General features: G+C 37.8%; 1 protein-coding gene across 3 annotated transcripts in view; it reads left to right on the forward strand.

Moving 5' to 3' along the window:
- The window catches only part of Slc38a6 (solute carrier family 38 member 6), a 66818-nt gene that overhangs the window by 4045 nt on the left and 36271 nt on the right, over window positions 1-26502 (forward strand). For all 3 annotated transcript variants that reach the window (XM_004837437.4, XM_021247867.2, XM_087195222.1), the window contains exons 3-5: window positions 2004-2077; window positions 24781-24833; window positions 26305-26344. In XM_004837437.4, the coding sequence (XP_004837494.4) occupies window positions 2004-2077; window positions 24781-24833; window positions 26305-26344 (167 nt within the window). The remainder of the gene's footprint in view (window positions 1-2003; window positions 2078-24780; window positions 24834-26304; window positions 26345-26502) is intronic.

Genomic DNA, 26502 nt, shown 5'->3' on the forward strand with positions numbered 1-26502 from the left:
TATTTGACTAGAAACACAGTACGTCTGTTTACCTCAGCACCTCCACAAGCATGTCCATGATGTGTTGCACTATATATAATGTTAAGTCAGCTGAGATTTCTTTGCTGATAGGAATTTTCCAGCTCTGTTATAATCGCATCAGACCACCGCTGTATATGCAATCCATTGTTGACCAAAATGTCATTATGTAGTATATGACTGTAGCTTTTCTTAATCCAAAAATTGGCTAGTTTTTAAAAATAGAAATTGCTTTATATCCGTAAGGACTGGGTTATTCAGCTTCTTCGTTTGTGTTGAATTGGCCAAAGTGAATCAAAACTTGTCAGCCATGCAGGTTACTGATTGATAATAATTTTTCAGTTCAGATAAAGCACCTAATCTTTTCATTCCTCTCCATCTCCTCTCCCTTTCATTAAGTAGGGAGGCCAGACTTACGTTCTGTGGCTGTTCCTTTTCATCTTTAAGACGTGGCCCATAGGCTTCTTACCCAAAATAAAAAACTTTCCTGGCTTCTCTGTATTCCCACAGTACTTTGTGTATTCATTTCATTATTATAATTTGTTATTATGATTTGTTTGCAAGTTAATCTCCTCACTAAACTCCAAAATCCCTTAGGATGGACCTTATCCTCAGCATCTGGCACCATGGCTAACAGATGAATGAATAAGTTCATTTTGTTTGTTTTGCCAGTAGAAGCAGATATTTTACCCGGAAATTTAAAATACACAGAATCTGATTTAGGTTTATTTCTTGCTTTTATTCTAAATCTCTTGATAAGCAAATCAGCTTTTAAGTAACCAATTTGCTTTTATTGTGGGCTGTGTTACAAACTTTCATGATTTTTGAACTTGAAAACTGTATGCAACACCTCAGGGAAGCCATATGAAGAGGATTTACTTTTTGGTTCTCTTTGAAAACTGGTGTTTTATACAAGAGTCTTACATGTAGATAAATATTGCTGAATATAACCTCACTAAATCATAACACATGTCCCTTTTGGTGATGTTAGAATTTTTTTTTTAGATCTCTAGATGTCAGTTTAATTACATGTGCAGTTTTGCCTCTCACTTTTGCTGCTTATTAACAGATATTAAGTGGACCACAAAGTTGGAGTTTCTTTAACTATTGGGCAGTCCCTGGGGACAGCTCTATTGCTGAAACTTGTCATGCCAGCATCTTCCTGAGAATAAGTAGAGAATTATGTGTGCTATTTCTTTTCACAGTATTGGTAAGAGAACTCCAATCATTACATTGTTTGCACAGCTTTCAGATTGCATCACTAGAAGTGTGTTAGCTGCATTGTTTTAGTTTGGTTTGGAGAGTGAGTGTGTTTTAAATAAATGCTAGGTAATAGTTGTAATATTACTGGTGAAAAAGTGGTAAGGAGGTCCACATCACAGGGATGGGAGATGGGGAAGGCAAACAGAAGACTGAAATTTCATATCAAAAATGTAGGTCTAGGCTTAGAAAAGGAAAAAAATAGTCATAAAAGGGAAATACCAGGATCACTGAATGGCTGAATCAACAGTCAGCAGACAGGAATGCAAAAGGAGGAAGTTTGTTTGTACTGTATTTTTAAAAGTTTGTCTTTCCGATTTCATGTTTATTTTGAAACCAGTATATTTTCATTTAAATAAAACTTGTTAGATATAAAAAAATAGAAAACTGTCTTGATTTTGTTTTTTAATGACCATGATTCTATTACTCAGAGGTAGACCATTGTGAACAGTTAAATATGAAGAACTTTGCTTGGTGATGAGATGCCATGAAAAAGACAAACTTTGTTGGGTATAGTGGCACACACCTGTAATCCCAGTTGCTTGGAGCCTGAGGCAGAAGGATTGCAAGTTTGAGGCCAGCCTGGGCAACTCAACAAGACCCTGTCTAAAAGTAAAAAGGGCTGGGGTACAGCTTAATGATAGACTGACTGCCCTGTGGGTTCAATCCCCAGTACAAGAGGGGGATTTAGGGGGATTTGACCATGCGTTATTTTTATATTTTAGTTTCTTGCTGCTGACAGTCGCTCTTGTGGCTTCTTACTCAGTCCATCTCCTGCTCAGTATGTGTATTCAGACAGGTAAGTATAACTATTATGCTGTTTTACTTGATGAAGAAATCTCTTGAATTTATACCTATAGAATGTCGTAAATCTAATTTCTGAGGCCGGGGGTGTAGCTCAGTGGTAGAGTGTGTGTTTAGCATGGACAAGGCCCTGGGTTCAATCTCTGGCACCAAAGAGGGGAAGAAAAACCACCTAATTTTTAGTGGGCATCTGTTATTAATAGGGTGACTGAAATGGAGAATTTCGAAAGGCTAGGATTTATAGAGCCAGACCTTTGGGAGCTATTCAAGGACAGGATGAGAGGAGGAAACGCATTCTCTTGCCTTCCTCCACAAAACACAACATAGTTTTCTGGGTTAGAGTAAGGAAGGTACCTAAAAGGTATCCATAGGAGCCAAGCAGTAGACAGACATTTCTCCTGTGGTGATCCTTTCTTCAAGGAGACCACCTACCTAGATGTGCTGCCTTCTTAGCAGTCTGCCTGCTAGACAGAGGCTAGGGTGGCAGGATTAGGAGTGTCGGAAACAAGGTCAAAAAGCTTTGGATTTATCTAGATACACTTAATATCTTTACTTTTAAGTCTAGAATAAAGTAATTTTTCCTAAGTGACAGAAGTATATGCAGTTAACCATACATGTTTGTATATGTGAGCTTTTTCCATTTGGAACTTTATTAGAAATAAGTTCCTCTAAGTTGCACTAAATAAAAGTATATGAATTATACAACTTTTTTTTTTTGGTACTGGGGATTGAACTCGGGTCTTTGCACTTTCGCAGCAGGCGGCGAAACCACTGAGCTAAATCCCCAGCCCTAAATTTTTCTTTTTTTTTTTTTTAGTACTGGGGATTGAACTCAGGTCCTTCTGCTTGTGAGGCAGACGGCGGAACTACTGAGCTAAATCCCCAGCCCCTATACAACTTTTTATAAGGTTTTCCGTTTGCCATTAACAACTATTCTGTGTCCATTGATCCTCATCTTTTTATCTGTCTATTCTCTTTTGATTAGTCAGTTTTGAAGCCACAGTCATAATCATAATTCCTGTGTGGGTGAGTTCAATTCCCTCTATCAGGTCTTGTGACTTTTAGAAGTAGAGCAGATACACAAAACAGATTTTTCAAGAGTTTTAAAGCTCTTCAGAATGTAGTTTTAAAGTTCTTGAGAACATAATTTTAAAAGCAGTGCTCTAGGGCTGGGATTTAGCTCAGTGGTTCTGGCACCTGCGTCACAAGCACAAGGTCCTGAATTTGATCCCTGGTATCAAAAAAAAAAAAAAAAAAGGCAGTGCTCTAGTTTGTTTCCCTAAAACTTGTGTATATATCAGAAACACCTGTCTTTTTATAAACAGATTTTTTAACAATCCTCTAGGAGATCCTTATGCAAAACCAATTTCAGGATCCCATACCTGTAATTTGTACCAATGCTTCTAAATGCATGTCTCTGCTCACAGTCAGTGTGCAGACAGAAGTGCTAGGGAAAAGTGCAAAGAAACATGTTGTTTATAATTGCCGCGACCTGTACAGCATAGGGTTCAAAGCCCGGGAGAGCAGTGGGAGATGAAGAAAATTAGAAAATAATAAGAAAGAAGGCAAAATTCTGCTTTATAGATGGGACCAGGTGGGACCGTAGCCTGATGAGCTAATGGCTGTGCCTGCACTCTTTATTTATAGTGTGGGAAGTCGGGGTAAATAGTGCCACAGGGCCCACGTGGCCTAGGCTGAACGTGATTGTCTCCTGATGGGGGCATGCGCAGAAAAGGAACAAGGATACAATGTAACTGTCTCGTGGAGCTGTGCGATCCAGGATCTACAGTCCTAGTCAAACAGACTGTCTGTTTGACTCTAATCTGTGGAGGAGAAAGGCAGTAGGGAAGAGAAGAAGGGTCATCTTCAAGCTCAGCCCGCAGCATATAATAGCATCCCAAATTCAGGGGTAACCATTTCCGATAAATATATTTGTAATCCTGCTGAAACTTGACTAGAATTTTAATTTTGAAATTTTGCTTCTTTGTGTGAAAAAACACACAATTCTTTGTATGAATTGAGATAATTTAACAATATAATATGTTCTTTTAATGAATTCTACTAAAAGATTAATACTTTAGTAAACTATATAGCAGTTGTATAATCAGTAACCAAAATGTTTTATTAATTCCAATTATTTGAGAATAGTATTCGATTTGTGGAGATTTCTGAAGAGTGTTCTCTTTGCTTTGGTTCATACATATTTAACTTTAAAATTCTGACATTGTTATTCTTCTGTAACTCTGGGGCATATGCCCTAGATGAAAACACCTGTTTCTTTTTCTTTTTCCTTTTTCTTTGATTTTTGTAGCTTACTTGGATCCATGAATAACTTCCTCATGGTTCTTCATTCATGCTGATGCACCTGTCTTGCATTGATTGAATTCCTTCAGTCAGTATAAAATTCTGTGTGGAGGTAGGCTTTTTTTCCCAGTACGTTCATATAAGACAAAAGAGTAGTGTGTAAATTCTTCCTGTCAGTTTGTTGGACTATCACAAAGGAGTATAATGCTTAGATTGGATCCATTGGTCAGAGAAGGAGCTATTATAAGTCTTTACAAAATGATTTCACTTGTTTGTCTGGAGGTAAAAGATGAAGAGAAATTTTTACCTTTATAAATGTAAAGGGTGGGCCGGGGATTTAGCTCAGTGCTTCCGGCACCTGCCTCGTAAGCAGAAGGACCCGAGTTCGATCCCCAGTACCAAAAAACGCAAATAAATGTAAAAGGTTTCTTCACTTTTCTGTAGGGTTGGAGTATATCAGAACTTTTCTTGGGAGCTCAGATGGTATATAAGGTACCTTATTCTCTCTAGCTTTAGTGTGCCATATGTAAAATGGCCATGATAATACTTTCAGCATTGTTCTGAAAATGAAATTAATGTGTATGAAATATCAAGTCCTCGATAAATGCCAACTTCTATTTGAGTGCTTACTGGAACAAAATCCTAAAGGACTGTAAGGTATTATGCATACTGCGTAACAGCTGACTCACTGCTATTCTGTGGGAACATATCTTACACGCTGGGACTAAACCCACAGTTCCCCTCCCTGCACGCTTCTGGCCCTACCTCTACTCCCTAGTTCCTGGCCTCCACTACTCACTGCATCATCACTATTCTATGCCTCCAGACCCTTTGGATTAATGGCATTATAATATTTATCTCATTTGTGTTAGTCACTTAAAGAATCTGTTATTCTTCATTTCCCAGACTTGTCCCTCATGGCTGTCATCTGCTTCTGATCTCCCACTTTTCTCCAGTTCTGAAAACCCTTTTGCTTTTCTCTAAGTAATCCACAATCAGTCATCATCAAAACCCATATGTCCTTAATTCTTTTGTGAATATTTCCCTTTTGTGTTTATGTGGGTGAGGGAGGTACTGAGCCTGGGGCATTCACACTGAGCTGCACCCCAGCCCTTTTATTATTTCATATTTTGACACAGTCTCAGTAAGTTGCTAAATTGGCCAGGATGGGCTTGAACTTTCTGCCCCAACTTCTGTGTGTGCTGGGATTGCAGGTGCCCTTCACTTTGATATCCTAAGAAAACTTGAGCCTCCTCTTAGGACACTGTTTCATTGTCATCCCAAGTGGCCACTCTTCTTTTTCATGTCTTTCATACCATTCTAAAGATGGGGTATGTGTCCCACCTTATTTCCGCTTCTCAACTATCTCTCTTCCTAGATCCTCCATCTTTGAATTTCATAAGTACGTACCACCTTTACTATTGTCATCTATGGACTCCTAGGCCATTTCCTGACATTTCATGAAAATTCTAGCTAAGACCTGTTTTAGTTGTTTAGAATATTTTAGTTCTGGTTTTCTTTTCAATTTCTTCACTATTATTACCCCTATAATATGGTTGATTTCAGTACCCATGTAGCTAGTTATTATAACCACTTTAATTTTCGGAACCTCTTCTTTAATGATTATATTCTCTGTCTTAGTTTTCTCGTTACTGAGACAAAATACCCAACATCCACCAGTTAAAAGAGGAAAGGTTTATTTCAGCTCATACTTTGTAGAGGTTTCAGTCCATAGTCGGCTCCAAAGCAGGGTTTTATGGCACCAAGGCATCGCAGAGGAACAGGTCATGGTGTGGAAGGCGGCAGCAGCAGATGCCAGCCTCCCATGTCTTCTTTCTCTCAAACTCAGCATGCACTCCCCCATTTCACTCTTACTTAATAACAGCCTCATTTCCTGTTTCATTGGGAAAATAAAGGAAATCATGAAAAGAACTCTTAACTTCTTGCCTCCACTTCTACCCAACTCATCTTCATCTGTGCCTGTGTATTCTGTGACCTGAGATGAACTCTTCATGTTCATATCCAAAGCCACCTGTCCCACCATGCTATATCATCAGCTTTTACCTATATCACTCCAGCTACCCTCTTCCTTCTTTCCCCCGTTTTTATTCTTTTTAAAATGAAAAATACTTTTAATTCTCTTTTCTTATTTATTATATTCTTTCATTTTTTTACTATTTCTTTTCTCTTCTCAAATCATATGAAATTTCTTCAGTCTTAAAAATCTTGACTCCATATCCCCTCAGTATGCTTCATACCTTCACAACAAAATCTCTCAAAAGAGTTGTCAACACAAGGCATGTCCGGTTCTACAAGTGGAGCCCATTCCAATGAGGCTTTCTCCCTCAGTCCACCAAAATTGTACCAATAACTTCCATATTGCTCAATCCAGTGGTCAGTCTTCAGCTTCCCTTTCGGCAGCATGTGACACCCATGTTGGTAACTTCCCCCTCTGTGGAACCTATTCACACTCCTGATTTTCTTCATATTTCACTCAACACCCCTTATCTCCTGCTGAATCCTCTTCATTTCCCCATCTCTCAGCACTGGGATTATTGCTCTGGGACTGTTTCTCTTTTCTTTTACACTAACTCTTGGGATGATCATGACTAATAATGATAATCTGTAGACTGAAATTCTCCCTTGAACCTCATTCTCATATTCAGCTGCATCCATGACATCTCCACTTGAATGCCATATAGCTCAAATTTATCTAATTCTCCAACTTTACATTGCCAGTTTACACTTTCCACACTTCCCATCTGAGTAAATAGTAATGGCTTCTGGATATTAAAGCCAAAGACCTTGTGTTATTCTAGAACACCCCACCTCTATGTTTAATCCATGGCATCCTGTTCCCCACCCTTCAGAATATCCATAGATTTCTCACCTGCTGATACTGCCACCTTTAAGCCACCATCAATAGTGAGAGCTTACCTTTTCCTTTCCCTGCTTCCACCCTTGTTTCCTACAGTCTGTTCTTATAAAAATAGTCAAAATGATTCTGGTCATGTAAGTTAAGTTATTTCATTCCTTTGTGTAAAAACCTCCAGCCAGTGATTTCCATTTTCCTCAAAATAAAAACCAAAATTCAGGACCAGGGATTCAGCTCAGTGGCACCGTGCCTGCCTTGCAGGCACAAGGTCCTGAGTTTGATCCCTGATACCAAAAAAAAAAAAAAAAAAAACCCAAAATTTATAATATTCCCTTCAAAATACAACATAGTCTGCCCCCCTTTTTATCTCAGTTTTATCTTCTAGGCCTCTCATTCTGTTTCAGTCATACTGTTTGTGTTTTCTTCTATGTAACAAACTTTTATAGCATATACTGTGTGCCAGACACATATTAATTCACTTAATTCTCAAACCAATTCTATGAGGTAAGTATCATTATTATTCTCATTTTTAAAATGAAAACACAGTGGCACATACCTATATCCTGGCACTCTGGGAGGATCTCAAGCTTGAGTCCAGACTGGGCAACTTAGCAACTAAGTGAGACCTTGTCTGAAAATAAAAGCAAAACAAAGCAAAACAAAAAAAGAAATGCTGGGGATGTAGTTCAATGGTGAAGACCCTGAGTTTAGTCCTCAGTACCAAAGAAGGAGGGGGTGGGGGATTGCATCACAGAGTGGACAAGAGAGTTTAAACAGTAACTTGCCAGAGGTTGCCCAATTAGGAAGCAGAAGGATCCAAACCTACAGCCTGGCTCTAGAATTGCGCATCTTCTAGCATGCTTGGTGGTCTCCTGCCTCCCTCTATATTTTTATACTTCCCGTGCTCTCTACCTGGACACTTTTTACCCTGGATTTCCACAAGACTTGCTCCCTCACTGTCTTCAAACCTTTGGTAAATCTTACCTTCTCCATGAAGCCTCCTTAGAGAAAGACCTCATTTTAGTTTTTTTTTTCTCAGTACCGGGGTTCAAACTCAGGACCTTTCGCTTGCCAAGCAGGTGCTGTACCGCTGAGCTACATCCCTGGTCCAAGACCTCATTTTAAAGGTTTAAAAATTACAACCATCATACCCTAAACACTCTAACCTTTTCTCACCTTTATTTTTTCCCTTGCAACACTTGGTAGCATCTGAAATGTCTGGCAAAAATTGTGTGTGTGTGTGTGTGTGTGTGTGTGTGCGTGTGTGTGTGTGTGTGTATTCATGGGTCTATGTTGTAGCATTAAGAAATATATTTGACTATAATTGGATCTGGATAATAGTGACTTAGGATAAAAATGTATTTCTCTATCACAAAATGCTATTTATATGTAGGCAATATAGGCTGACTTGGTTAATCTATAGTATCACCAAGTATATGAGTATATGCCTTTCTATTCCACCATAATTGTGTGTCTTCCCTGTCCTTGAGGTCCAGGGTGACTTCTGGATACAGTCTTCACATTCACATTCTAAACAACAAGAGGAGAAAAAGAGAAAGTTCCCAGCTGGCTCTCACTTAACACTCTCTTACTTTGTGTGCCAGAAATTAGTCAAATATCCATACTGAATCTCAAGGGTGCCTGGAAAAATATAGTTTTTATTAAAGGTAGCAATGGCCCTAACTAAAAGCCAGAGGAAGAAGAGAAAAAATAACTAGCAGTCTCTGTCTTCCCAGTCCGTCCATTCTTATACCATACTGTGTATAGTTTGCCAAGTATAGACTGATGATTCCAATCCATGCTCCAGAAGCCCAAATCAGCTACAACTAGACCTCTGTATTTAGATGTTCTACAGGCATTATAAGCTCAACAGGTTTAAAATTAAATTTATCTTTCATTTCTGACACCTTAAGTGTGTTCCTCTTTCTGTATCCGTACCTCAGAGAATGGGATCACTAAGTTTATAACTCCTCCTCATATGTCACCTAGTTACTAATCATTTTTCTAAGTATTTCTTAGCTCTGTATGATTCTCCTTCCTTGTGGCTACTATGTGGACCACGCCATAACCCCTCAAGTAGGATAACAATGGAGTTGAGTCATACTATGCATTTAAATCATAGGAATCTAAAAAAGGAGCGGGAAATTACCTAGTGCTAGGTAATCCTGCCTGCATTCCACTCGGTGGAATATATTCATCCAGGGTCTGAGTTTGAGGTGGGAACTACAAGAATGCTATTCCCTCTGGCATTTTTTAAAAAATTTATTGTGTGTTCAGTATTGTTTTGAGGGATTTTCATGTATTAACTAATCTCATACATATTGTTCTGTACATGTTAGAGAATAGGAAACCAAAACACTGAGAGATTAAGTAGTTCACTCAGTGTTGCACAATTACTTGATTGGCTAGAAGAGCTGATAATTTGAACTTGGCAACCTGAATCCACATTCATGTACATTGTGCTACCATTTTTCTATCATTGTAAAACCTAGAAGTTTATTCTCTGGAGAAGGTAAATCAAAACAACTGGATTCATCGGTCTAGATGAGGGCAGGTTCATCTCACTGAAAAAAGAGCAATGAAATAAAGTCTACAAGCTGAAGAAGAGTCCTACTTAGTAGGAGTTCTGAGAATGCTGGCACCGAGCCTGTACTCCCATTTAAGGGGTTAGAGGAGTACTTTGTACAGAATTTCTCCTGCCAGAAGAAAAGACCTACAACTACAAAAAGTTAAGGGCCCTCTAAGAAAGACCAGAGTTTGATCATCATTATTAAGCATACCGCTGAATAAGAAGAGATTCTGTATAGCTCTTTAGTACCTCACAGGCAGGTCAAAAATGGCCAAATATCACAAGACATTCAGAAAAACCTTTAACATAAAAGATACATACTAAAACACTTAAAACCAGCAATAACAAAACCCCAGAAACAATAATGAGATTCCTCTACACACCCATTAAAATGGTGAAATTAAAAACAATGACAATACCAAGTGCTGTTGTGAATGTGGGACACAGGAACCCTTCTCCACTGCTGGTGTGAATGCTAAATGGATAGGCCCTTAGAATACATCTTGGCAGGTGTTTGTTTTTGGTACTGGGGATCGAACTCAGGACCTTGCACTTGGGAGGCAGGGGGTGGCACCACTGAGCTAAATCCCCAGCCCTTGGCAGGTTCTTTTTTTTTTTTAATCCTTTTATTGGTACATTTTAGGTATACAACACATTTACATTTCTCATTGGTTCTTTTTTTAAATGAACTAAGCATTCCTACCATATGATCCAGCAGTATTGCACCTTTCGGTATTTACTCAAATGAGCTCAAGGCATATATCTACACTAAAACCTACACATAGATGTTTATAGCAGCTTTAATCAGAGTTGCTAACATTTGGAAGCCAACAAAATGTCCTTCAGTAGGTGAATGGATAAAGAAACCATGGCCCATTAGTACAATAGAATACCATTCAGCAGTAAAGGAAATGTGCCATCAAGCCATGAAAAGGCATAAAGGCATCTTAAATTGATATTATCAAGTGAAAGAAACCAAATGATTCAGTAATTCCTCTTCTGGGTATATATACTCATAGGAAATGAAATCAGTACCTTGTGGAGATAATCTATACTCTCATGTTCATTGTAACATTATTCATAGTCACCAAAATATGGAAAAAATCCAAGTGCCTATCAGTAAATGAATGCATAAAGAAATTGCAATTATATGTACAATGGAATATTAGTCACCCTTAGAAAAGGACATCTTGCCATTTGTGACAAATTGGATGGACCTGAAGCACATGCTAAATGAAATAAGACAGACACAGAAAGAAAAATTTTGCATGGTCTCACATGTGGAATCTTAAAAAGTCAAATATGTAGAAACAAAGGCTAGAAAGTGTCCATATAGGGGTACTGAGAGTGAGAGATGGATAATTGTTGATCAAAAAATAGAAAGCTTTATAGAATGAATAAATCTGTAGCACTAATGTCCAACATGTTGACAATAGTTGATATTGTATTCTTTTTTTTTTTTTTGGTACCGGGCATCGAACTTGGGTCCTTGCGCTTGTGCAGCAGGTGGCAAAACCACTGAGCTAAATCCCTGGCCCTAATATCGTATTCTTTACTGGAAATTTGCCAAGAAAGTAGATTTCAGTTGGTTTTAACACACCCGCGCACGCATACACATACACATATACACACACAGAAAAGTAACTTTCTGAGAGTATGGTATTTAATCTAGTTGATTGTCTTAATCATTTCACTATGTATATCACAATGTCATGCAAAAGGCTACATATCCTATGTATTTCCAATTATATGATATTCTAGAAAAGGCAAAACTATGGAGACAGTAAAAAGACCAGTAGTTGCCAGCAGGAGGGAAGGTGAGTAAACAGAGTACAGAAGACTTTTAGGGCAATGAAATGAATCTATGATATTATGATGGGGATATGTGTCATTATACATTTGTCAAGACCCATGGAGTGTACAATATTAAAAGTGTACCCTAATGTAAACTATGAGCTTTGTGTGATACTGACATACCAAATCAGGTTCATTGATTATAACATGTACCACTGTGGTACAGGATGTTTATAGTTTGGGAGGCTAGGTATGTGAGGAAACAGGAGGTATATGGAACTCTGTACTTTCTGCTCAATTTTTCTGTGAACTTAAAATTTTTCTAAAAATATAGTTCAGCCAGGCAGGGTGGCGCATGCCTATAATCCCAGCACTCAGAAGGCTGAGGTGGGAGGATTGCCAAGAGTTCAAGACCAGCCTGAGCTATATAGTGAGTACAAGGCCAACCTGGACTACATAGCAACACCTTGTCTCAAAAAACATATATATATATTTACATTATTTATGTATAAATATAAGTAAATATTTATATTATTATATAGTTATATATAATTTATATAATATATAAATGTATATTATATATAATATATTTATACATATACACACACATAACACAAGCAAAGAAAGAAACAGAGTATCTTGGTCACTTTCTTGTTGCTGAGGCACAATACCTTACACTCACAACCTAAAGGAGAAGAGTTTAATTTGACTCAGGTTTTCAATCTGTAGTCTGTTGTCTCCAAGGCAGGAAGGCATGGCAGAGGAGCAGAGTGGATAAAAAGTTGCTCACACCATGGTGACCAGGAAGAAGAGCGCTAACCAGAATAGGAGATATACCTTTCCAAGTCACTTCCTCAGTGACCTGCCTCAGGCCATAGCCCACCTTCCAACTGTGCACTCTGCCACTGAATTCACTGGTGAATGAATCCATCCATAGTACAGTGCCTCTGTAATCCAACCACCTTCTAAAACCCACACTTGTAGGCTCATGAGATTTGGGGAAGGGGTGGTTCCAAATCTAAACCATAACACAGAAAAAGAAAAAAGAGATAATAAAAGTGCTAGATGAAAACCTTAAAAGTAATTACTATATTTACTACCTGCAGAGAACTAAGAGAAGATAAAGCATCCTTGAAATAAGAACAAGAAATCATTAAAAGACTCTATTCAGAAAACACAAGTCCTAGAAGTTAGAAACATACTTAATTTAGTAGTTGACTTGGAAGAGTTAAGGAAATTTCCTGAGGTAGGGTAGGAGGACAAAGAATTTGAGAATGAGAGAGAAAAAATAAGAAGAATAGAAGATCAGTCCAGGAGACCCAACATACAAATTATAGGAATTCCAGAAAGAGAAAGAGGTAAAATCGGTTAGAAATTTTTCATCAGAATAATATTTTAAAAGTTTTGACTGAAGGAAATTAGTTTCCATATGAAAAGGGTTCCTCCTAGTATATAATAATTGTAAAATAATTCATACTAGTATACATTGTGAATGATCAGGAGTCCACTAATATCATAAAAGTTTACAGAGAGAAGAAACAAAAAATCTTCCTATCAATAAATAAGTAAATCACAAAAGCCATCAAGAACCATAGTGACAAAGACCTTTCCCAGGAGCAATACTGTGTGGAGGAAGATTGTAAAACAATACTTTCAAAATTCTCAAGGAAAATGATTTTAATATAGATTTCTATACCCAGCCAAACTATCGTTTAACTATGAAGTTTGAATAATGCCACTTCTGTATATGCAAGCTTTCAAATAGTAATCTCCTGTATGTATTTACTTAGCCATGGAAGATTTCCTTTGCCAGTGTTAGGGAATAATGAAAAAGCAGGGGTTCTAGCACAGGAGAGAAGAAAGGGAAATTACCAGAACATCAACTGAGCAGCAGATCTAAGCACTTGCCTGTATATTGAAATACTTCTTTTCATAAGCAATCTTTTCTCCAGATGACACCCACATCTTGAAATTATTCCCAATAAGGGAATGTCTTTCCCATTTGTCAGTCTAGCTCCAATTTACACTAACAGTACCTGAGTATAATAGCAGTCAGGCTTGACTACAACAAAAGTCTAAGAATAAAATACAAAGTAAACCAAGAGAAAGAAAACTAAAAGGAAGAACTAGATTAAGTAGTGTGGGAGAAATTAAAATTGAGAGGAGCTGATGTCTGAGTGAATGTGAACCGAAAGGAAGGAGATGCCTAGTGTATCCCCCAGTTATCTAGTTTGGGCCATTTGGTTATCAATAGTGTCATTAATAGAGGTCAGAACTTGGTGGAGGTGGCTCAGAATAAAAAGGACTTCCAGTTTGCAAATGCAGACTTTGAAGTGCCTGTAGATAGACAGGTCTTTGAACTGAGCCACAGGACAGAGATTCATATATTCATTTAATATTTTATCTGCTACAAATACAGAGATAAATAAGAACCAGTTCTTTTTCTGAAAAAAGTCAGTCTTATAAGAGAGACAAATAACATAAGCAAATAATTTATAATGTAGTGTGCCAAATGTAACAGCTATGTGCAAGGTCTGGTAATGGCTCAGAACAGAACATGATTTTCCTTGTCTGGGTTGGAGGGTGAAGGTCAGCAAACATTCCTAGAAGACAAAGCTAAAAAGGAATTTGACTAGCAAACAAGGCAAGAGAGAATGTTCTAGAATATGCAAAGATACAAAGCCATATCCTGCATACTGTACCAAGGTACTAAAAATAGTTTACTGCTATTGGTGTAAGGTTCAAAGGAGAAAATTAAACTGGTGGGTAGGATAGGTCTCAGATACTAAGTTTAAGGAATATGGGTTTTTGTGAGGCAGTGAGGGAAGCCAGTGAAGTTGTTGAAGTCCAAGAAGGTATAAGAAAAGAATTTTGCTCCTGCCTAAAACCTACAACTTGGTCTTTCTGTCTGAGAAAGAACATAGTTCCCTATCTTCCCCTTTCTAAAAGTGACAGTTATTTTATGAGAATTTTAATTTTATTAGAAAGTAAAGAGTGATCCCCATTTTTTAATGCAAAACGATTTTAGGCTAAAACCCTCTGAAGCCATATTTTCAATGCCCCTTTCTATGACAAATATTTTTTAAATTTTCCTTTTACTACATGAAATGAAATTCTCAGATATTGTAACTACCTGTGGTTGGTTGAATAATGAACCTCCAAAAGCCAGCTCTGACCACAGTTTTAGGGCAAAAGCCCCAACTGTATGGGTCCTAACAGACCAAGTTTGGCCATCCATCCTATAATACCAATCTAGGAGATGAGCAATGAAGGACAGGAAAGGAGGTTAATCAGATAAAGATGATTAAGGTTTGTCTTTGAGGGACTGACAGAAGCTTTGGAGTTTTGTAGAAAAGAGGGAAAAAGACAAGGCTGAGGGTTTGCATAGCAGGCAGTACAGGTCATCATGATCAAGTCATGATGTCTCAAGACTAGTTTTGAGAAGTCCTGGGGGAGGCATTGCTTAAGGGTACAATTCAGTTCCCATGAAATCATGGTTCCTGTTTAGGGGACAGCTTTTGTTCCCATTATGGGATGACCTGTGAAACTTTGCTCTTCCTCGAATCCAAGGTGACTGCAGGTTTAGAATAAAGGTGGAGATTTTTAGGCATTGCTCCACGGCATCTGGAACTTGTGAAAGCTGCCAATTGGATGTCCCTGAAAATCCTGAAAATTACTTTAGTTACTCTTACCTTAGTGTCCCAAGGCTTGAGGAGGAATGAGATAGCCCAGGTAAACTTCAAACTAATAAACCTTGCATTATAGAGACTCTTAGTGTGATTAATATGCCCAGAGGCAGAGCTGAGTGGGAATCCTAACCAAGTATCAGGGCAGTGCAACTTCCTTCTGCTTTTAGTTACCCATGGCATCTGCAGCTCTAACCTCTAGGTCTTATTACACAGCCACATCCTAATCCCTGCAGCCTATGAATGTTACTGTTTTTGGAATAAGAGGACTTTGCAGATGTAATTAAGTTAAGGATGTTAAGATGGGAGATTATCTTGGCAGGCTCTAGGTTCAGTTACCTGTGTCATGGAGGGAAGATTACAGAAGAGAAAAGGGCAGTGTGACCCAGGCAGAGATTGGAGTGATAGCACCACAAATAAAGGCATGCTAGCAGCTACCAGAAGCTGGAAGAAGCTAGGAATAGATTCTCTCCAGAGCCTTTCAGATGTATGGCCCTGCTGATACCTTGATTTTGACTCAGTATAACTGATTTTAGACTTCCAGCCTCCAGTCTTGGCAAGGAATATATTTCTGTTGTTTTAAGCCACCAAGTTTGGATTGGTGGATTGTTACAAGAGCCATAGGAAACTAATATACTACTCATATATGATGTAATTCCATAGTAGTAAAATAAAGCAAAAACAAAAACAAAGTAAATGTTGTTGGTGATGTGATTTTTGCATTTAGGGATCGATTTCTGGCAAAGTTCCAAACACAATAAGTTAGTGTTTCCTGCATTTACATGGTAGTTGTATTCCTGGAAAATTTAGTTTATATTCAAACCATTAACCATTGTTTTCATAGCATCTGCCATGTGCTTGATACATGAAAACACAGAGGGCAGTTAGAAAAAGTTGGATGCATGGGTGATGGATAGATGATGTATTAGATTTGTAGGGGGATTATATTTTGTAAGTTCCAAAATTATCATGCAAGGCAAAAATTATGTGTAGTCAAAATGACCTTTGAAAATTCTGTATGTAGTGTTTAAAGTGTTCAATGTCTACATGACATGTTGGATACAGACATACCGTTTTTCAAGAGAGCTGACCGGTGATGTTTTTGTTTGGTTAGTTTGGTTTGGTTTTCCTCAGCACTGGTCTGGGTATCATATGAAGGCTATAGATTGCTTTACGGTCATGGTGAATTCTACTCAGCACTGTGAAGTGCATAGAGAACTGAGCTGACTGAAACACAATAGATTCACGTTTCCCAAACCATAACTCACTGTGAACATTTGCTTACCATTTGGAATAGTAGCCAGCTATCCACACCATTATTAGTATAGCTCAGTAGATCCACAATTAATTAAGTGAAGATGTGGGTCTGTCTTCAGGGAATTACTATTCCTGCCTCATCCTTTTTATTATTGAGTAATTCTCCTCTGGGTTCGATTTTTCTGTCCCCAAAGCAGCTGCCAGCCTGTGGAGTCGTTCACACCTGGGGATGGGCGTGGGGAGAGGAGGCTGTTGGCATGTAGGCTGGGAATGCTGCTGAGCGACCTGCTGTACACAGGATATTGCCCAGAAGAGAAAACTGGCTGGACCAGAGCATCTCAGCAAGAAGGGGAGCCGGAGTGCACTGCATGTGTGCTCCCTGTAGCGACATCTTCAGTCTTCTGGCTTGATGTTAGAGTGTGTGCTTCCTTCACAGAAGCCGAGCCCTGCGTTAGCCTCCTACAGGGAAGAATGGGTGCAAGTCCTTGCGAGGTCAGCATTTTGAATTTCACCTTTTTATTTTTATCTGAACTGTTATATGCTTCCGCATACATATCTGTGCACTTATAAAGGACTTGGCAGAGTTCCCTGTCCGTCCTTCCCCACATCTAGTTACATTTCCCAGAGTTAACTTCAAATGGTTTTATTTTGGGCCGGGGATTTAGCTCAGTGGTTTCGCCGCTTGCTGCTCAAGTGCAAGGACCCAAGTTCGATCCCTGATACCAAAAAAACAAAAACAAAAACAAACAAAAAAAATGGTTGTATTTTTACTTCTTTTAATAGTTGCCTTTCTAAGTCTAAATAATAGTCTTCTGTTATTTGTTGATGTGAAAGCACAGGAATGCTAATCTCTCCCTTCCTCCTTCTGATTTTCTTTAGTTTCTATTCAATAGTTTTTTTCATTGATTATTTTGTAACTCTAAATGATATATACATATACATCTATATTTTTTTAGTTTCATTCCATCAACTTTAAATAGTACCTTTTGGCTCTGCCTCCTCCACCCCACTTTTCTACCACTGAGCTGCATGCCCAACCCTCTGATGAGATCTCACTAAATTGCCTAGGCTGTCCTTGAACTTGGAATCCTCCTGCCTCCGCCTCCCAAACCCCGGGGATTATAGATGTCTTCCACTGTGCTCAGCTTTGACTCTCTGTGTTATCGATACAGTGTCAGGTGCTCTTCTTTCTTTCATCTGTCCTCTCCCTACTTCTCATAGTCTCTGTTCTTCCCTTTACATTGTCCTCATTGGTACTTTGTGCTTTTTAATTATTTTTTAAGTTGTTCATGATTTCATCTACAGGTTGAATCTGAAAGTTGGAAATTAATGCATGGCATGTTTAGGCCATGAGCTAAATAGCACATTGCGATCCCAGAACCCTCTCTCTGCATGCAGTGCCGCAGTCTCTTTTCCCATTTGAAAGACAGTTCCTAATACTCTTGCATTCCGTTTTCCTCCTCTGCATGGGGGCCCTGAAACCCTTTCACATTCATTCAGTATACTGACACTGAATACATGATATGAAAGCTCAGAAGTGGCTGTAAAATTTCACAGTGAATACTCAGAAATGAGTTGCCTGCATGAATACTGGTAGAAAAAAGGTGAGAGAAAAATGATGGAAAACACAAGAAAGAAAAGAATTTTAGAATAATGAGGATACATCCCAAATGGCCAACTTTCAGATTTGAACTGTTTGAATAACTCACGTCCCTCCTTCCAGATCCAAAGATAATATTGCTGCTGCAGGAACTTGGGCTCTACACTGTAACCAGAGTTTATTAATTGTCCTATTTCATTGAGGAAAAAATGCAGAGCAGACAGAACACTGGAGTAACTAGCTGGAAATATTCCACTATTTCATGGGAAGTAGCCTTCCAAATGATTCCTGTGGAGACCAAACTCCTGCTCTAGCCAAAATAGCACTAAAGTGTGCCTTGATGGTACATTAAAGAGGAAATTTTCCCCCAATTTACTTGATTAAGATTTATAGTCTCTCTGCCCCCTCAGAACATACCATTGATTTTTTTTTAAATCAAAAAATAAGTTCCTAAAATAGATCGCTAATGATGGCTTTCAGTTATTTATTTAAGGAGGATTATGCCAAGTGGTGCTTATATAAATTCCTGTAAAAGGCTGAATTAATTTTATAATCTTTATAATTAATGTTATTCCTATTCTGTAGGAATTTACTATTTATTTCACTGTTTGTTACTTATCTTACTTTTGCATCTCTCAAACCATCTTTCATTAAATGTTAATCATGTGAGACAGCCCCCCCCCAAATCCTCTATTAGCAGAACAACCAAAATTTCAGTTACTAAACACCAGAGAAAATTCAATTTTCAGCCTAAGAAATCTGTCAGAGGAAATGGAACCATTCAAATGTTATGGCTCTTTAATTGTTTTGTTTTAGTTTGGTTTGAGTCGGGTTGGGTTGGGTTGGTTTTTTTGGTTTGGTTTTTGAGCCAGACTCTCAGTTGCTCAGGTTGGTCTTGAACTCCTAGACTCAAGTGATCCTCCTACCTCAGCCTGCAGAATAGCTGTCCCACCATGCCCAGCTTAATGGTTTTTTTTAAAAAAAGTTAAACCACTCTCAATATCATTATAAAATATTTGAACCCTTCCCCTGAAAAAGAAGGAAGAAAAGAAGACTATAAATAATCACTGTTAACACTGTGAGTAAGTCATTCCATTCTTTATGTGTTTTGCTTTACAGATCATATTCAAATCTAGGGTTTTTTTGCTTAAAATGATATGGGCATTTTCCTATTATAGACATGGTTTTGATAGCTATTACTCTAACAGGTTTTCCTGCTATAATTTACTTAACCCCTTTGCTGTTGAGTATTTAGGTTAGTTTTGTTTTTCTGATGTAAGTCATGCCACAATAAGCATCTTTCCATCTAATGATTTCTCTGATTTTAGCCTCATTTCTGAAGATGAAATCTCTCAGGGGTCAGATGTTTTGAATATTTTAAAGGCTCACTGTTCAAATTGCAGTACCAGTTTATATGGTGACCAGGATTTTCAGAAACTGCCCATGTGACAGAATAGAATTTTGAAAGTATGTGTGTTTTGGTGTAGATGCTAAGATGCTCCAGAAAACCATTAAAAAGTGAGGATGTGGAAATAAAGCATTTGGCTGCCTGTGTACACATTTTATTTTAGTAAAGCCTCAAAGCTAAGCCAGAAGCCATTATTCATATTCATGCTGTCTCAGGCTTGGAAAAGTACTTCTAATTTTTGCAACATAAAAAACATCTGATGACAGTGACAGAGCTGAGTGATGACTAGCCAGACATGCTCACCGGGAAGCTAGAATTAGAGCACTGCATTAAGTCTCCATTGAAAAGTCAGCTTTTTTCACTTTCTGTTGTTGTATTTAGGGAATATTTTTATAAAACTAAAAAATAATGGAACCAGACAGCAAGTTGAGATTGCTAAAATGTCAGAAATTGCAATTAAAATGGTCTTCGTTACACTATTAGTTTGATTATACATTCCAGAAGAGTAATAGTTACATTTTAACTTTTAAAATTAAGAATAAATGTTTAATTTATTTAAATTTAGATAACTGAAATAACGACTCTTTTCAGAATCTTATCAGTATTTTGCTTATGTTTACTAAAAATCTACACTTATTTTCTATTCTTTAAAAATAAAACAAGCCAGGTGGGTGTTGCATGGCTGTAATTCCAGCAGTCTGGGAGGCTGAGGCAGGGTGATTGCAAGTTCAAGCTCAGCCTGTGCAGCTAAGCAAGACCTTGACTCAAAAAAAATTGCCTGGGGATGTAGCTTTCAGTGAAGTCCCTGAGTTCAACCCCTACTGCTGCAACACATACATGCAGTTTTAGCTGAGCACAGTGGTGTACATCTGTAATCCCAGTTATTCAGGAAGCTGAGATGGGAGAATCTTAATTTTGAGGATAACTGAGTGAGACCAGGACTCAAAATTTTTAAAAGGGAGTAGGGTGGTGTGAGAATGTAGCTCAGTTGCAGAGCAAGGGTGGAGCCTGGGGTTCAGTCCTCAATATGGCAATAAAATAAAATAGCTCAGTGGTAGAGCAGGTGTCTTAACATACTCAAGGCCCTGGGTTTGATCTCTCAGTACTACAAAATCAAATAATTAAAACCCTAGTTAAACTTTCTGCTAAGTATTATCTTGATAACTTGTTCACTGACTCAGAATGTGATACAAAAGAGATCATTTGAAAAGTAAATATTTAATATGTTCCAATCTGTGCACTGAAAAACACACTTTAAATTCTTGGAAGAATAGTTTTTCTTAAGAAGTAATGGCCATATTTAACTAATATAAAAGGGATGCTGAAAATGAACAGTGATGTTTCTTTAATCTCATGCCTTAGAGATTATAGGTACTCCCAAGACTTGGTTCACATCATATATAACAAAATTACTTTCTTAATGCCGAATTAGATAGAAATGAATAATTAGACAATTTTCAGATTTAATGTGTGTACCAAAGCTTAGGAATGTTAGGTATAAGGAATTATACCTATAGATAATGTTGTCAAATTTAAAAACATAACAGCCTGGTAGATGGTGCATACCTATATCTCAGCCACTTGGGAGGCTGAGACAGGAGAATTGCAAATTTGATGCCAGACTGAGCAATTTACTAAGACCCTGTCTCAAAATAAAACAAAAAAGGGCTCAGAATATAGCTCAGTGATCCCTGGATTCAGTCCCTTTCAGACAGGAAGGAAAGAAAGGAGGAGAGAGGGAAGTAAGGAGGGAGAGGAGAGGACGGGAAGGGGAAAACTAGTAAAGATGTTGATTTATTCATTAAAATAATTATTAATTTGTATGATGTCATTTACTTTAAGTGTATTTGAAGAAAAGAATTTTGGTATTTCACATGGGAGGTAAAAATGCCAGTTCTCACTTTAGTAACTACTTTTTAATTTTATATTCAAAAAATACATCTAAATTCTACCCTGGTAAAATTATTATTAAAGTCTTCACTATTAAACAATAAAAGTTCCTACTCATCAATTTGTATATAATATTCCAGGTTCCGAGCTAAATTGTACTTGTGTACTGTTTAGCAGTGTATAAATGCATACATTTAAAAACTAGCTGTATCATCCAAAATGTTTCCAAATCTTTTGATCAACTCTGATAATAAGTTAAAATTTTTGGTCTTATTAAGATTATTTTTTCAGTATTCCATTTTTCTCTAACTTTATAATATGTAAAGGCCATATATGGTTTTTTTTAAAGGTTATTTTTACATTCCTGGAGGTCTTTGGTTATGAAAGTACAAAAGAGTTTTTGTTAGTCAGCAGCAGTTGAAAGGAAATGCATGTGTATCTTGAAAGTGTGTATTAAAACTGGCTCTAGACCGGGGATTTAGCTCAGTGCTTCTGCTGCCTGCCTTGCAAGCGCAAGGTCCCGAATTCAATCCCCAGTACCAAAAAGAAAAACTGGCTCTAAAAAAAGATGGAACATATTTTTAACCAATAGGTATTTACTGCCACTCCATGCCTTAGTATCACAAAAATGCTGCTCTTTAGTATAAGCACTATTCAATCTATGGTATGGTACAAATGTTTTTAACCTTTAATTAAAACACGAAGTTACACAGACTAATCCGTGTGTGGAATGCAGCTCTACCACCTTCTGTGACTTCCACCGGCTGTGGCTGGCATAGGAGTGACCCTGGGAGACTCAGAAGCCACACAGTGAATAAATCAGTGTGCCATCCCTTGATACCTCTGAATAATGACTCGTGATGAAACACAGTAGCACAAGCTTTAGCCTGAATCTGCTTTCGTGCGGTGACCCACACAGCATAGGGTCTGAAGCGGGGGAGAGTGACGGGAGATGAAGAAGTAACGAAGAAACTATGACTGTTCTTGAAGTTTGAGACCAGGTGGAACAATAGCTTGTCCGGAGCTCATGGCCGCCTCAAGCACCACGCACTTTATAGTGGAAGGCAAACAGGAAGAAAAGGCGGGGCAAATAGTGCTATATGACCTACGTGGCCTAGGCGGAACATAGCGTGATTGTTTCATCATCGGGTCGTGGGCAGGAAGGGAACAGGGAAGGATACATAATGTAACTGTCTCCTGGGGCTGTGCCATCCAGGGTCTACAATATGAGTCAAACAGTGTAATCTATGGAGGAGAAAGGGAGCAGGGAGGAGGCAAAGGGCTGTCGTCAGGCTCAGCCCATGGCGCTTTCCTGTAGTATACTAACATTGGGACCTCAGTATTTCCAAATTGTGGTAGTTCTGGGTATTACGAGTATTGTATTTTGGGCCTACTAGTTTCTTCTGCAGAATTATTTGGTACTTAGAAAACAGTCCACTTGAGTGCAGAAGAGAGATAGAGAAAAGGAACAGGTCAGTCTTCAAATGACGGTGGATGAGTGTGCTCTCTGTTCAGAATTCAGCTTGTGGGAATTAAAGCAACTTTACCCTGTTAGGATAAAGGATATACAAGTAGGCTGCGTAGAAGTCCCAGCTTTAAATTTCTTGGCTTCTCGTGTTTTGCTCACGCACCGCCTAGGAATGAAGCCCCCTGGACTGCATGGTCAGAATGAGAGATGTGTGAGCTCAGAAATGTGTTTAACCTTCTGGGTGTAGGTTACCTTTTGAACTGCAGTGAAGCAGGCTTTTTCCCTGCCGCATCCCTATTGCTTCTTTTCCAGCAAGTTGTATGTAAAGAATAGAAGTTACTTCAAAGATTAAAAAATCAACAAAAAGATGGAGTTGCATAGGTTAAAGACACCATTCGATTCTTTTATGAGCCATTTAATTTTTTATCTTTTTTATGACACATGTCTTGAACATGTGAAGTGAGAGTGTAAGTTAATAATTTTTATGATGAAAAAGGAAGGCTATGCCCTACTAATGATAGGATTAAAATATGGTTTCCAGGGCCGGGGATTTAGCCTAGTTGTGCCACTGCCTGCCTCACAAGTACCAGGTCCCAAGTTCGATCCCTGGTACCCCCCCCAAAAATATATATATATATGGTTTCCATAATGAGCCTGTTGCCATCATCCTAGACACCTGGAAAAGTGTCTCTGGAAGTCTGATACAACGTTCATACATTCTCTAACTTTATTTACAGATCCAGTTGTTAGAAACTATTTCCAGTGCTAACTTACTTTTGGACAGAGTGTGTGCAAGCTCTGTATAGGAAGCCCTGGGTGCTATCAAGTCATTACCCCATTTTAATGAATGTATCCCAACAGGTTGTTAGGCAACAGTAGGAGTTAGAGAACTCTACCTGTCCTAGAAGGACTTTGTGGTTTTTTAAAGACTTTTTTTTTGGTACCGGGGATTGAACTCAGGTCCTTGTGCTTGCAGGACAAGCAGCGGAACCACTGAGCTAAATCCCTGGCCCTTGGATTCTGTGTATATAGACCATAAACCTTCAAAAGTGTCCTTCTCTTTTAAGTTTATTTTGACCATACTATACCTGTAATGCAAGTGGACCTAAAGTGTTAGAAATTTGCAAAATTAATACTGAAAATGTTTGAGAAATTCTCATTTGAAGATATTTCAGAGAAATCACAAATTTAGCAATGATCAGCCTACAGAGGTTAATTTTAAATAGATATAGAGAAATGACAAATAGGTAGATAGTAGTTGGTGGCCAAAACTCCTTGTTGACATTGGTTGCTTTATATGACTCCAAGCTTTTACTTAGTAAAAATGGGAAATAATTGTTAATATGTGCAGTTTGGGAGATGCCCTTGAGAAACAAGAAAAGGAGCCCTTGATGTTTTAAAAGGGGAGTGGGGCACCAGTACTATGTAAAGAAGTACTCTGTAAATACATGTGAAAGTCATATGCATAGTGGCTTATATTTGAGAGTGGAAGTGAAAGATTTAATGCAGAAAATTATCACAGACTTTTATGTAAAACACCCAGTTAAGCTCAACTTTCTAGCTCTTTTTCTCTTTTTTTTGTACTGGGGATCGAGCTCAGGACCTTTTGCTTGTGAGGTAGGCACGGTGCCCCTGAGCTAAATCCCCGCCCAATTTCTTTGTTAGTATTGCATTGAATAAGGTTATTGGGGAGAATTTTTTTCTCATACTTGTGTCTAGTCCTCATTGGCCTGAACCCTAATAGTTATACTGTGCTTAGTTTGTAATAGTGGGATAACTTTCTTCCCTTTAAGACCTGGACACAAATAGCTTTGTATAAAAGTGAAAGTTATAATTTCTCTTAACAGCTGTGACATCTTATGAAGATCTTGGATTCTTTGCATTTGGATTACCTGGAAAGGTAATTTTATTTTCCTTTCATTGTGTCCAAAACTCAAAAAGGCATTTTCCCTTCTAAGTTAAAAGAAACTAATACAAACTAATACATATAAGAGAAAGACCTTAGAGGAATAAAAGGAAATGACAGTAAGAAAAGACAAATTGATGGCAGCAGGAAAAAGAAAAAATCTATATATCTTTCTAAAAACTCATCAATAAACTTAACTCAGTACTTAAATCTTCTTATGCATTTCATCCTAATGAAGGAAAGCAGTGACCTGAAGAATTTAAAAATAGTGACAGTAGCATGTTTTAACTATTCCTTATTAATATTGTATTCTCTGAATAAATCCTTATAAAAACTAGAACTATAGAAATAAAATTATAGAAGGCCTATTTTTCAAATGTACTCATTCAAAGATCATATTTTTTAAGAGTTAAACAGTATTAAAAAGATTGTCTAGCTCTCCCATCATTTATGGGTAAGAAAATTAAGTATCAGAGCAGTTATAGGACCCATTTATCTACAGTTATATAAGGCCAGTTCCACATCTGAGACCTCAAGGCTCTAAAGCTACTGCCTTTCCTACTTAGAGTGAAAAATAGCAAATATACTGGCATTCTTTTCTTTTTTTTTTTCTGGTACTGGGGATTGAACTCGGGAACTTGGACTTTCGAGGCAGGCGCCAGAACCACTGAGCTAAATCCCTGGCCCAGACATTCATTTTTTATTGGTATTCTAACTAATTCCAGAGCTAGGGGAAAACATTGTCTTTTCCCACTGGTTAACAGGAGTAAATACTTTGCTATTAATGTTATAATACTTTTTCTCTTTTTTTTGGAAACAGACACCATACTTTTAAAACTCATATTTATTTTAGTTCAAAAAAGGAATTTTTCTTTTTGTTTGTAAATGCTGTCATTTTTAATGCTTCTTACTTATTTTTAATTGACAAAAGTTCATATTTATCATGTATGACATGTTATTTTGAAATGTATACTTTGTGGGATGGCTTAATTGAGCTAATTAATATATACATTGCCTCACATATTTATTCTTTTGTTTTTAATCTAAAAGGGTACCATACTGTAGATGGCTAAACTAATTTCTAAGGAGCAAATCTGGGAGGAAAAAGATATTGCTATATAATGAGGAGAAAAAGTTGTATATACATTCAAATTAGCTTTGCTTTTAAAATACAAAGAGGGGGCCGGGGATTTAGCTCAGTGGTTTCGCCACCTGCTGCACAAGCGCAAGGACCTGAGTTCGATCCCCGGTACCAAAAAAAAAAAGCTTTTTGTGTGATGTTATTAGTTTTATGTATTACAAATAGCTGGCAAAATTCCTAAAAGAAAACCATATAGAAACTGTAAAATTTTTTCACTCACAATTTGGATATCTGTTTTGTAGTATTATTACTGGATTTTAATAAAATACTGACCTTTTCTATTATTTCCGCTTTTATCTTCTGCATACATTTGCTCTTTTATAGGTGATGGTGGCAGGCACCATAATAATTCAGAATATTGGAGGTAAGTGATTGAAAGTGCATTGCTTATATGTAGATGTGATGAAAATAAATGTCTTTGAGCTTTATGTGGTGGCACACACCTGTAATGCCAGCACTTGGGAGGCTGAGGTAGGACAGTTGCCACAAGTTCAAGGCCAACCTGGGTACATAGTAAGTTCA

The sequence above is a fragment of the Heterocephalus glaber genome, unplaced genomic scaffold (assembly GCF_053883595.1).
Source record: "Heterocephalus glaber isolate CG9 unplaced genomic scaffold, H.glaber_assembly_v1.0 deba00001608, whole genome shotgun sequence".
NCBI classification, from domain to species: Eukaryota; Metazoa; Chordata; class Mammalia; order Rodentia; family Bathyergidae; genus Heterocephalus; species Heterocephalus glaber.